Genomic DNA, 13,392 nt, shown 5'->3' on the forward strand with positions numbered 1-13,392 from the left:
ACAGAGTGGAATATTGGTTTGGCTAACAAAGCCCAGCAGACCACCAGACAATAACTTTAAATATTGCACTGTAAATAAAGGATGTAATTTAAGATGCTGTTTTATGCGCATCATAAAATAAGTCTGTAGCAGGAAAACGGCAGCCAGAATAGCTGCAGACCTCTAGCAACATTTTCACATATAGGCCACATAACTCCAGCTATTGAAGCCAATTCCAATCAGGTAAAACTGCTCTGAAGTACTTCTCTACAGCACTTCTCATATATTTCTTCTTCAGTCATTGATGGTACTAAAAGTCACATGGGTATTTGCTGTCAGCAAGAGAGGCATGGAGAAAAGTGCTGAAGTAGGCAGGCATGACAGTGGCAGGCCTGGAGGAGAGGCAGGCAGTCAAAATGGAGGGTGAAGCAAGGAGCCAAGGCAGAGCCTGAACCTAAATTACTCAGAGGGTCTCCCCTGCTGAATGGCCTTAAAATTTTCCTTCATGGTTGGGGCTGAGGTAGAGGTATTCACCAAAGAAATTACGTGATCCACAAGTCTTACTATGATGAGCTGATTTTGAAGGTAAAGCATTTAAGTAATTTCAATGTATTTCTTATCAGGATATATTTTTCAAATGGGTTATTATATATGTTCTTAGCATACCTACATCAGATTGCAAGAGAGGAAAAATAAATGTGTTAATCCTTCTGACTTCATTTCCATCACCTGTACTCCAACCTCGCATGAATACAACTTATATCCAGATTCTTCAGAATTAGATTTAGGACATAGGAATCATCAAGTTTCAGACAGATTTGGCCATTTATCTGTTTTTTCTTGTTTGGTTGTCACCCGTGTATTCAAATATCCCAAGATGCACCATCCGCTTGAAAAGGCCTACCGTGAAAACAGTGTGTCTGGCAAGAAGTGCAAGTGAGAAAGATGGCAAATACCCCATGTTCCTGCCTACTACTAAATAATGGCTCTTATTTCTCATTCGGGTTTTGCAAGAGCTCAATCTCTCTCAATATCGACTCGCTGTTAATACTCCTAAGCCTTCACCTAACGACAATTTTCCTACTCGAGGAGAGTTTTTGGCCATTTTCCAGGCCTGTTGAGAGCCACGCCCATCCACTTTGGCGCCCAGGTGCTGCCTGGCAGGGTGACAGAGCTGCCTTTAAGCCGGGCCGAAGCTGCCCCGTCGCGGGTACCCGATAGCAGCCGGGAGCTGGCTCCGACGCCTCAAGCCTCACCCGTGAGCAGCCTGGACCCAAGCCAGAGCCGCCAGCGGCCATGGGGAGTTTGAGAATATTTGCCCAATTTGCCCCTCTCCCTTTCCCAATTGCCCCTCAGGGACCCACCACCCAGGCTCGCCCTTCTTCCTCCACCGTCGAGGGAAGGCCCGGCCGAACCACCCCTGGAGCCTTGAGGGCCGCGCTTCCCCACAGCCCCAGGAGCCCCGAGGGGGGTGAGCCCGCCTCAGCGTCCCCCAAAGACTACAGCTCCCGGCACGCCCCGCGCCTGCCCCGCCCCCGCCTGCCGCGCGGCACGCCGGGAGCGGTAGTTCCCCGAGCGGCACTGCAGCTACTCGAAGCGCCGAGCCAGCGGCGCCCTTCCTCTTCCGGCGATTCGCGGCGCACGCGTGCAGCTTCCGCCGCCTCTGCCCGAGCTGTGCGTGCGGCTGGGGAGGCGGGGGGTGCCGCTTCTCCCTGCTCCGCTCCTGCGCCCCGGCGGCTCCAGCGGCGGGCGGCTGTGAGGGCCGGGCCGGGCCGGGCCGGGCCGGGCCGCGGGGTCTCGCTCCAACCGCCGCGGCGGGAGGGGGGGAAACCGCCAGGCGCGAGCTGCGCGCGGGCGCATGCGCGCAGGGGGCCCCGCCGCCTCCGCCACCCTCGTGCCCGCGGAGGGGTGGCGTTGCCCGCCGGCCGTTGAGCCAGTCGCGCGGGGAGGGCGGCGAGCGCGGCTCGGGGCGGCAGCGCCCGCCCTCGGCCCGCGCCCCGCCGGCAGCGCCCGCAGCCGCGCGGAGCCACCGCCCGCCCGCCGCGAGGGAGCGGCGCCGCCGCCCGGCCTCCGCCTCCCCCGCCCGCCCCTCCTCCTCCTCCTCCTCCCTCCCCTCACTCCTCCTCCCGCCGGAGCGAGCGAGCGAGATGGCGGCCGCCGGGGCTCTGGCAAAGCACGAGCAGATCCTGGTGCTCGATCCGCCCACCGACCTCAAATTCAAAGGTGAGGGGAAGCCGAGCGCGGGGGAGGGGGGCGGCGGGACGGCCCGGCCCGGCCCGGCGGGGTGTCCCGTTTCGCCTCGGCGCTGGGCCGCCTCCAGGGCGCCTGAGTTCCCCCACCCCGGGCCGCGGTGCCGGGTCCTGCCCGCCCGGGTCCGTCGGGGGCTGGGGGGGCGCCGCCGAGCCGGTGAACGGGCTCGGCCGCCGCCATCTTGGGATCCCGCGGGGACTCGAGAGCGTGTCCGCCGCCCCGGCAGCGCCGCGGCCCGGCCCCCGGCGGGTGCCCGCCCGCCTCCCGCTCTGCCGGGCGCGGCGCTCGGCGGCCGGCCGCCCCCCTCCCGCCCCTGCTGGTGCGCCAGTCCGCCCCCTACCCCAGCGTGTGTCCCCACTTGCCGGCGCGGCCGCTGCCGTGTCACCAGTCCTCTCGGGAGGCCCGGCCCTGGAGTAGCGGGGCTCGGGGAGGGGGAGTCGCTCTCCTGTCATTTCTGTGGCCGCGGGGGTCTGCGTGGCCGCCGGTCCCCCTCCGTGAGGTCTCCTTCTGCCTGTAGCGTGTAGCAGAGGCCCCGAAGTGGGCGATTGAAGCCTTGCCGCCGTGCGAGGGAGCGGGGAGGGGAGCAGAGGGGGCAAACTGGCTTCACGAGGCTCCCCTCGCGTCTGGCTTTTTCCCCCTCCCGCGCCCCGGCGGGCCGGCTGCGGGCGGTTGACAGAGCCCAAGCCCTGGCCCCCGCCGGTGTCCCTGCGGGGGCTGGTGCGGTTTTGCACCATCACTCTAGGGGTGTGCGAGTGGGCGATGGGCAGGCACTTGCACCCTCTCCCCGATGCAGCCTGGCCCGGCAAATGACTCCCCGCCCTTCTTCCCTCAAGTTGTCATGTTTCAGGCAGGTTCTCGTTATGTAAACAGGCAGTTCATTCCTTTCTTGGGAATGAAGGAAAGGAATGCGTGCATTTCGGAAGTTTCTGTGTGTCGGGTATTGCGTGCCGACCGCATGACTGTGACCGGCATGACATGCTTCTGTCAAAATAGGTCCGTTAGTGCTGTTATCATGTGGGGGGGGTTTCTCTCCTAATAAATCAGAGAGTTGTGAAAAGGAAGGCTCTTCCAGAGATGAGTGATCCTTGAAAGGTAAGGGCATAAAGAAAAGCGTGATAGAATAATAGTTTTCAGTAGTATCCTGTGATTATATTTTATACCCATAAGGGGCATTGAGCAAAATCTAAGAACGTTTCAGATTTAGAATCGGCAATATTAGATTTTTTTTTTTAAAAGCTGTTAATGCTAGCTGAACTTACATTTTAAATTTTGTGACTAGTGTCAGCACATGTACTTGCCTAATCCTAGAAATGTTTCTGTTTTATTTTCCATTTTTAGTAGACTCATTTTTCATTGTTTTAGAGGGACAGAGTGGAATTTATGATGTTATAAAAATCTTTAAATGGACAACTGGAACAAATTAATGTTTGTATTCAAGAAGAACACTGTATTCCCCTAAAATACCTTTGGCTGGCCTGGCTTTTAGAAATAAAGCTTACGTCTGATTTATCAAAGAGATTTTTACAAACTACACTTGTTTTATTGATCTATCAAATCAATTAAAAACCAAAATCTGTCTGATCACCCATATTAATTTCTTGATAGCTTCAATTTTTAAATTGCACACTCATAGAGTCAAAACCGTAGCGGGAACTTATCTTTTTCACTTCTGTTTTGTGTTGTTAAAGTGCTGCCAGGTCTGGCTGCACTCAGATTTCAACACACTGTATTCTTATTGCAAGAACAGGTTGGAGGAAAATGCATGATTTTTTTTTTTAAAAAAATTAAAAAGCTACTGTGTCTAATTTGAAGCTTTCAAATGTTGAGCTGTCTTCAAGCTGGAAGTAAGCCATGTTTATGTGATATGAAACAAAGTGTTGATACAGGGAATATAGAATAAATACTAGATTAGAAATTCTGTCTGTATGAAGCCATTGTCAGTCACTGATCTCTATTGTGCTGTGTGTTTATGTACTTAGAGCATGAAATGTGTATTCTTTAGGCATAAACTTTGGTTTCAGGCTAATGCATATATTAGGAAAATTTCAGTAGAGCAGACTAAGCAAAAACAAAATCTAAAGCATAATGAGACTGCAGTCTTAATACTCCATGGAAAGCACTCTCTATTACTGTATTATTACAGCAATATACTATAGAGCGAGCTATCTATTGAGAGAGTATTGAGTGCACTTTCAATAAATATTTTCTAACTGCTTATTATTCTGAGGTGTTTAAAAAGGTTTGTGGGCCACAAACTAATTCAGTTCTGAAGTACTGCATTGAAGAAAACAGTATTGGCGGAAGGGAATTCCGAGTGTTATCTTTTTAAAAGTAATTGGTTAGTAAGAGAATGTATGACTCAGAATAAGTGTAACTTAGTGTAGGAAAATCATACAACTTTGTTTAAAAAAGAAGTATATATTTTTTAGTGCAGCTGGTTATTCAAAGTTATTTTATTGGGACAATTATCCATTATTATTATTGACCTAATACTGTTGATGTGTATGTAACAGAGATCCAGTTTATGTCTAAACATCTAATTGTATTCCACACAATTCAGGAAGAGGTCTAAAGAACATGTCCCATGGTCGCTAACACATTGCATATTTCCCTTTCTAATCCAAAAGATTAGAATCCTGCTTTTATAGTACTTTGCATTCCTAGAAATTTCAGTCATTAATAGCGGTTTGGGTCATGGTTAATTCCCTCTGCTTCTATGATAGCTAGGTTTCTTTGGATTCTAGAACCATCAGGAATACCTAAGGAAAACCATGAAACAAATAAGTACTTTTCAGAGTGTTGTGCAAATGTGACACTTACTATACTTAAAAGTGATGAAACTAAGAGGCAGTTGATATGTAATATTGCTTTCAGAGGCTCAGTATGGAGCATTGAGAATTTGTCTCGTGGTTCTTGTATCCAGGTCTTCAGCCATATTACTCCTCTAGGTTAGCTTTCTTCTGTATTTTAGTCTAATGTATTTTGTTTAACTTCTGTAATCTGAAGTTGTTTGGGTTTGTTTAGGACTGGATAGGAAGAATTGAAACGTGAGACACTTAAAAGCAATTAATTTGGAAGGTGGAACATCTTCTGCTTCTTATTGGGGTCTTTTTCATGTGACTCATGCATATAATCACTGTCTGTAGTTCTAGTTCAGTGAAGATTATGGTAATCTGGAATTGGTTCCTTGTAAGTAAATACATTTTTTTAAAATAATTTTTTTAAACAGTTATGTAGCTAAATGGCAGCACTTGAAGTTTTCAGTTCAGAGATTTCTAGCATTTTTGTGTAAACTCGGTCTTTGTTAAGTCAAAGAAGCCAGTTTTGCAATTTTAAGTAGCGTGTATTTAAGTTGGTCTTGGATGATGGTGCTTTTTTAAAAACCTTCGCCAAATCTTTAAATCAGTCATAAGACATGCTTCTGCAACACCTAATTGAAAATCAACACTAGTTGATTTGATGAGCCTTGGAAGATTAGTAGACAGTGTTCAGAATTTGAATTTCATGTGATTCAGAGGTGTCTGACTAGCAATAGTCAGACATTATAAAAATGTCTGAATATTCTAAATTGATATCCTTTATTGAAGTTCTTGCTTCAAGTGTGTGAAATCCATTTATGTTACCTTTGTAAACGTCTCAAAATAATAAGGCATGGTTTTCCCTTTTTTTTTTTTTTTTTTTTTTTTGTTATTACCTTGAGGCTAGAAATAAGTCAGCAAGTAAGCAGACTAAAATCAACTTTTGGGCATGTCTGTGTGCAATAAATTTTCCCTTTGGTGGTTTGAGTTACTGGGAGAGATCAGTTTAACACATGATGCTTAATTTCTGATTATTAATCTGATTCATAATCTAGGATTGTTAGTGTATAAAATCAGCTATCAGCTGGAATCTGTTCAAATGACTCTTTCCAGGTGAGGTAGAGAGCACTTCACTTAAGTATTATGGCTCATTCTGAAATGCAGATTTCGACGACCTTTTAAGTAATACAAAAATATTGCTGTAGATTATTTTGTAATCGTTACACTGCTATTGGTAACATTGAAAGCCACAGACATGCGTTACTGCAAATCGAGAAGGTGGAATTTAAAGGTAAAAATAGCTCAACGTTAAATCCATCCCCTGCCTTCAAGGTCTGTTGCCAGAATTGGCCCAGGATATCTTTTAGTGTAGGCAGGGTTTGAAGTCCTCAAATATGATCTTGCTGCCTTAGTTGTGTGTCTTGATTATGTCAAATTTTATGCCTGTTTTCACTCTATTCAAAGTACCAGCAAATTTGTGATGTCCCAGTTTTCTAAGATAAGTTAAAAAAAAGGCGATTGGGAGGTCAATTTTCTGGTGTCTTCATTCAAGAACATTTTTGAAACTAAACAATGGGAGTGCAGAGGGGAAAAACTGGTTGTAAGTGATTACTAACACAGTCGTGGCTTTTTGATACTTTGAAATGATTCCATTTAAGTTAATATTTTTGCTGGCTAGTATTGTGTAATGACTAAGATTGAACATCCCATAGAATGACTCAGTATTTAATAAGTAGTCTTTGACTTCTTTCTTTTTTTTTTTTTTTTTTTAAAATCCAAGAAGGATTCCTGGAGTTGTTTACTATTCCTATATATCTGTACTTCTATTCATTGTTTCCTGGCTCAAATGTAATATTTGTTAGTTTTTTTTTTTTTTTTTAAATGATAGGTATTAATGAAAATTGAGACACACAATGATTGGTGGGAATGTGTTGAGGAAGGGAAAGGAAGATAATTTTTTTTTAACTGGGTGTTGCATATAAGGGGATATTATGTTAATACATACGTCTTTACCATGGTGTTAGACTGCATTTGAAACTGACTAATAAAAAGGAGTTGTATTGATCTGTGAAGTCAGGCGTATTATAGGTGTTAAATTATATTTTGGCAGATCTAGTTTGCCATTTGTTTTAAGATTCAATAATGGAAGATTTTCCTGTGATGATAGAGGTATACAGCAGTGAAAACTTGGAAGTTTTGTCCTTTACCTGCAATTTGTAGGACTCTGTTTTACTTAATATTGCATCTTCACTAAACAGAGGAACACTATCCAAACCTCAGAGTCTTGTACTTCTAGTGTAGTTATTGGTATAAAAGATTCACCTTTACATTGTAATTAGTATAAAGTGCCTACTCATTCTGCTTGCTGATAGCCTAAGCAAGTGTTGTAGATCACTGTAATACATTATTATTAATATTGTAAAAAATACTGTATTATACATGAACACTGTACCATTGTTCAAGGCCAAGTTGAAAAGTAGAAGCTTATCATGAACAAGAGGAGCTGTTTTATGCATCAGTTAATAGGTCTGAGTATTTAGTGCACCGACTGCCCATTGTGGTGTTATAAATTGTTGCTGTTTCAGCTTGACTGTGGTTTGTGAATGTTTTACTTTCTGACCAACTTTGTCTTTGAGAGATGTTTGTTAACCAGATCTTTGTGACCATCAGTCATTAAAGGGTTATTACATGCTCAGCTTCCAAGCCATAAATTCAAGTTGGAAAAGGCTGCTGGAAAGAACTTGCTGTGTGTAAAGTAGAAAAAAAATCACTGACTAATTAGATAAGTATTACATTTTCCAGAGTGAAAGGTGTCAAATTACAAGGCTTTTATTGTCAGATGAGCCAGATAAGTGTGTATAAGCTACTTTCTTAAAAAAAAATAAAAACAGCAAAATGACCCTACTAAGATAATTTCTCATGTGGTATTGTTGAAAATAAAAATGCAGAAACACAAGTTACAATTTTAGTAACTTTGTTTTCCTTAAGGTAGTAAGACTTTATCTGATGCATTGTGATCTTGGCCTCTTTAGCCAAGAGGCTTCCTAAAGGTAGTAAGACTTTATCTGATGCATAGTGATCTTGGCCTCTTTAGCCAAGAGGCTTCCTAAAAGTAGTAAGACTTTATCTGATGCATAGTGATCTTGGCCTCTTTAGCCAAGAGCCTTCTCTTGCCTTTTAGTGTTTTTTTTTGTATTGTATACAGTTATTTCATTGCATTGTAAATTATTTGGCAGTGTAGATGTCATATTTCATTTTATGGTTTGAAAGTATTTAGAAATACACGGTTATGTAAATTAAAACAAATATTTTCAGTTTATTTCTATATGAACAAGGTCTTGAGAGTTAAGATATTTTGCTAGATATTATCCTGGTGTAGGACTTTAGGCGTTTGGTTTCTAATAACATGAATAAGGAAGAAAAGAAAAAAAAATTGTTTGCCTGAATTTTAAAAAGATAGTCACATCAGAATTTTTCCCTCCTGTGTTTCTCAAAATGTGGTCTCACTTGGAGTAATTCTTAATTTGACACTTCAATGCTTGAATAGGTCTGACCTCGATAGTATGCAAAGCCTTAGAGGAAAGAATAATTAAAGACATGGAGGTAAATGGAACGTGGAATAAAATGCAGTATGAGTGTCCCGGGTAGAATGTGCCAGTCTGATCTGAGATCTCCTTCTCCCTCTATCTGTGTCTCTTTTTTTTCATCTCTTCTTTGTACATCCCCCAAACAAAGTCTGATCTTGCCACTGGATTTACCGGATGTCATTATGTTATTTCACAGAATCATAGGGTGGTTTGGGTTGGAAGGGACCTTTAAAGATTCTCTCCTATGGGCAAGGACGTCTTTCATTAGATCAGGTTGCTCCAAGCCCCATCCAACCTGACCTTGAACGTTTCCAGGGATGGGGCATCCACAGCTTCTCTGGGCAATCTGTCCCAGTGTCTCACCACCCTCATCATAAAAAATTTCTTCCTTATGTCCAATCTAAATTTACCCTCTTTTAGTTTAATTCTGTTACCCCTTGTCCTGTCACTACAGGCCCTGGTAAACAGTCTTCCTCCATCTTTCTTGTAAGCCCCCTTTATATATTGAAAGGCCACAATAAGGTCTCCCTGGAGCCTTCTCTTCTCCAGGCTGAACAACCCCAACTGTCTTAGCCTTTCTTCACAGGAGAGGTGTTCCAGCGCTCTGACCATTTTTGTGGCCCTCCTCTGGACCTCACTCTAACAGTTCCATGTCTTTCTTGTACTGGGGGTCCCAGTACAATACTCCAGGTGGGGTCTTTCATAAGAGTGGAGTGGAGAGGAAGACCTGCTGGCCCCGCTTCTGTTTGTGCAGCCCAGGATACGATTGACTTTCTGGGCTGCGAGCGTACATTGCCGGCTCATGTTCAATTTTTCATCCACCAGTATCCCCAAGTCCTTCTCTACAGGGCTGCTCTCAATCCATTCATCCCCCAGTCTGTACTGATATTGGGGGTTGCCTTGACCCAGGTGCAGGATCTTGGCCTTGTGGAACTTCGAGGTTTGCCTGGGCCCACCCTTCAAGCCTGTCAAGGTCTCTCTGAATGGCGTCCCTTCCCTCAAGCTAATCAACATCACGACTCAGCCTGGTGTCATCTGCAAACTTGCTGAGAGTGCACTCAATCCCACTATGTCATTGATGAAGACATTGGATAGTATTGGTCCCAGTACGGATCCTTGAGAGACACCACTTGTTACTGGTTTCCACTTAGACACTGAGGCATTGACTGTAACTCTTTGGACACGACCACCCAGCCAATTCCTTATCCACCTAGCAGTCCATCTGTCAAACACTTATCTCTCCAATTTAGAGGTAAGAATGTTGGGCAGGACCATATCAAAGGCCTTACAGAAGTCCAGGTAGGTGACATCCATAGCTCTTCCCTTGTCCACTCATGCAGTCACTCCGTCATAGAAGGCCGCTAGATTAGTCAGGCACGATTTGCCAGTGGTGAAGCCATGTTGGCTGTCTCTAATCACTTCCCTGTCTTCCATACGTTTCAATATATCTTCCAGGAGGGTCTGTTCAGTGATCTGAATATAGATTATTTGATACAGAGATATCTGCAAAACTAATAATTAGGTTGCAGGTAAAAGAGCTGAGTGGAAAAACATAAGGTGGAGAAGGGACAAGCTATAAAATAAACTGCAGCTATTGGGCTATTGCCAGCTTGATAAGGATATTTCTAAAGGATGGACCAGTGCTGTGTTTGAACCTAGTTTAGTATCTTCATTAATGACCTTGGTATGGGTGGGACTGTGCTGGTAGAGCTCATTGGTGATGCAAAGTTAGGAGATATGATGAATGCAAAAAAAATTCGTGCATTTGATGTGTGCTAATAATAGAACTGCTCTTTTCTCATTTTAGTTGGAAGTGATGAAGGAGTAGAACTAGAGACTAGTACTTAATCACAGGTTTATTGCGAGTCTGACAAGTCATGAAACAGGGCAAATATGAGACTGTAGTTTTGTAGTGAGGGAAGTATTAATGTCAAGGTTTATGGCATTGATGAAGCTTTATCTGAATGCATCCCTGACAACACCTAGTCAGAGAAAATGAACCCAAATGGGAATGGTGCAAAGAAAAAGTTATTAACGTAAGTGAAGTAGAATAGCTTGGCTTGTTTATCTCAGCAAAATGAAGACTGAAAGGGGATCTGATTGCTATCTATAAATATATCAGAAGAGGTAAGCAGTGGGGAAAAGAAAAGCTATGTAGGCTAAAGGGTAGGATTGGTACAAAAATGAATTGGCATCAAGTGGCTATGAATGTATTTAGATCATTAGAAACTAGTTGAATTTCAAATCTGAATCATGTCAGTCTGAAACAACCTTGCACAAATTATGTGGGCAAAAATAGCTTTAAATTCATCAACCATATTATGAAATGGTTTGTTTCATGTGGACTTTAGAAGGCTTCTCCTAGCTCATGAGGTTACAATGATCTTGAAAGTTTGGTAGGACAATAGTGGTACCTAATTATGTACCTAATCTAGAAGCCAGTATGTTATGTTATATTCCTAGATATTAGAATAGCTTGACTGAGATACGTGTTTTTTGCTTTGTAAGAAGGGATGTTCATAAATTTAAAAATCATATACATAGGGGTAGCTGCTCTGTATGTAATGTAAACTTAACAATTCGTAGGAGTATGATGTTGATTTAACATGTTAACAGTATGATGTTAATATGGCCACTAAGTCTAGTAGACCCAATGAAAGTAAAAACTTTGATTTTTAATTTTGATGTCTACTAGACATCTACTAGACATGTTCCATGTTGCAGCTCAAGTTAGAACTCTAGCTGCTGCTATGGAAGTGAGCTCACTGGTCCTGGGAAGCGTGGCTGCATTAGCTCAGCTCAGTACTGTGATGTGAAGGTAATGAGGGAATGGAGTTTGTGATCCTGTCTGAGTGACAAGACTGTGACGGAATGCAATTTTTATTTAAAGCAGGTGTTTGATTTGCTGAGTGACTGTAGGATATGCTGTACTTGGCTTTCAGAGATTTGGGAGATGGAGACCTGTAGTCTGTGCTTCCAGAGAATGAAAGGTCACCCTGAAACTGAAGTGAGCTGTTCATGTCTTTGGGAGGTAGTCCAGTATTAGCTAGACCTGTCTGTAGGAAATTTTAATGTCTGATATATAAGCCTGTTTAGACCGGACTCTGTCTTATGTGCTGAGGTTGGACACCATCTAACAGTCAAACACCTGAAACTTTGCGGTTTTTTAAAAAGAACTTTCTAGTCTTTCATCCACAGTGGGAGAAATGTGAAATTGATTTATTTTAAAGTTACTTTGTTACACTGTTGGGATACTACTTGCAATGAAACTGGTGAAAACCAGGAAAGCTCTGGTGTTCCATTTGATGTTTGAGTCTGGCTTCTGATAGCCAGTTCTTGGAGCACACTGGGAAAAGAGCTAGGTAACAGCTTTTGGTCAGGTCTTCTGTGGAAAGACTGATTTTTCTTTGTGCTACTACAGCTGTCGTCTGAGATGATTACAAGTATTCTGATTACTGCTGTAGAGTTTGAAGAGTTATCTTGTATGTTGCAATTCAGATCAGAAAGGTGTATCCAATTGGAAATCTTGTTTTTGAGGATGCATACATATTTTAAGCTGCTGAATATTTGAATATTTTAAACAGCAGATCTGGGCTTTTCAGCATCACTGAAACCTTTTGTAAGCTATAGCAGGTTAAAATACAAAGCAAGTTTAAAAGGCAAAAGAAAAGGAAAAGTTACTTGTTTGTTTAGTTCTGTTCAAATCTGCTAGTATTCTTTGAAATCTAAGACCCTCTGTAATTATCAAATTAATTAGTTATAGAATTGTAGAATCATTTAGGTTGGAAAAGAGTTTTAAGATCATCAAGTCCAACTGTTAACGTAGTACTGCCAAGTCCACAACTAAACCATTGTCCCTAAGCACCACATCTACACCTCTTTTAAATACTTCCAGGGATGGTGACTCAACCACTCCCCTGGGCGGCCTGTTCCAGTGCTTGATAACCCTTTCAGTGAAGAAATTTCTCCTAATGTCCAATCTAAACCTCCCTTGGCGCAACTTGAGGCCATTTTCTTTTGTCCTATCGCTAGTTACTTGGGAGAAGAGACCGACACCCATCTCGCGACAATCTCCTTTCAGGTGTTGTAGAGGGCGATAAGGTCTCCCCTGAGCATCCTTTTCTCCAGGCTAAACAGTCTCCCTCAGCTGCTCCTCATAGGACTTTTTCTCTAGACAATTCACCAGCTTCATTGCCCTTCTTTGGACACGCTCCTGAACACAGTATTCGAGGTGTGGCCTCACCAGTGCCGAGTACAGGGGGACAATCACTTCCCTAGTCCTGCTGGCCACACTGTTTCTGATACAAGCCAGGATGCTGTTGGCTTTCTTGGCCACCTGGGCACACTGCTGGCTTATATTCAGCTGGCTGTCGACCAGCACCCCCAGGTCCTTTTCTGCCAGGCAACTTTCCAGCCACTCTTCCCCAAGCCTGTAGCATTGCATGGGATTGTTGTGGCCGAAGTGCAGGATCTGGCACTTGGCCTTGTTGAACCTCATACAGTTGGCCTCAGCCCATCGATCCAGCCTGTCCAGGTCCCTCTGCAGAGCCTTCCTACCCTCCAGCAGATCAACACTCCCGTCCAACTTGGTGTCGTCTGCAAACTTACTGAGGGAGCACTCGATCCCCTCGTCTAGATCATTGATAAAGACTGGCCCCAACACTGAGCCCTGTGGAATACCACTTGTGACCGGCCAACTGGATTTATCTCCATGTACCACAACTCTTTGGGCCCGGCCATCCAGCCAGTTTTTTACCCAGCGAAGAGTGCACCCGTCC

The 13,392-nt window shown here is 43.9% G+C and overlaps 1 protein-coding gene across 4 annotated transcripts in view; it reads left to right on the top strand.

Moving 5' to 3' along the window:
* The first annotated feature begins 2,023 nt into the window (after positions 1 to 2,023).
* VAPA (VAMP associated protein A) overlaps positions 2,024 to 13,392 on the top strand; it is a 52,051-nt gene continuing 40,682 nt past the window's right edge. For 3 of the 4 annotated variants that reach the window (XM_075142099.1, XM_075142097.1, XM_075142100.1), the window contains exon 1: positions 2,062 to 2,202. In XM_075142099.1, coding sequence (XP_074998200.1) covers positions 2,127 to 2,202 — 76 coding nt within the window. In that variant the 5' untranslated portion in view covers positions 2,062 to 2,126. Of the gene's footprint in view, positions 2,203 to 13,392 lie in introns of all 4 variants that reach the window. The other variant, XM_075142096.1, reaches the window with a different exon arrangement.

This window comes from Calonectris borealis, chromosome 2, assembly GCF_964195595.1.
Source record: "Calonectris borealis chromosome 2, bCalBor7.hap1.2, whole genome shotgun sequence".
NCBI classification, from domain to species: Eukaryota; Metazoa; Chordata; class Aves; order Procellariiformes; family Procellariidae; genus Calonectris; species Calonectris borealis.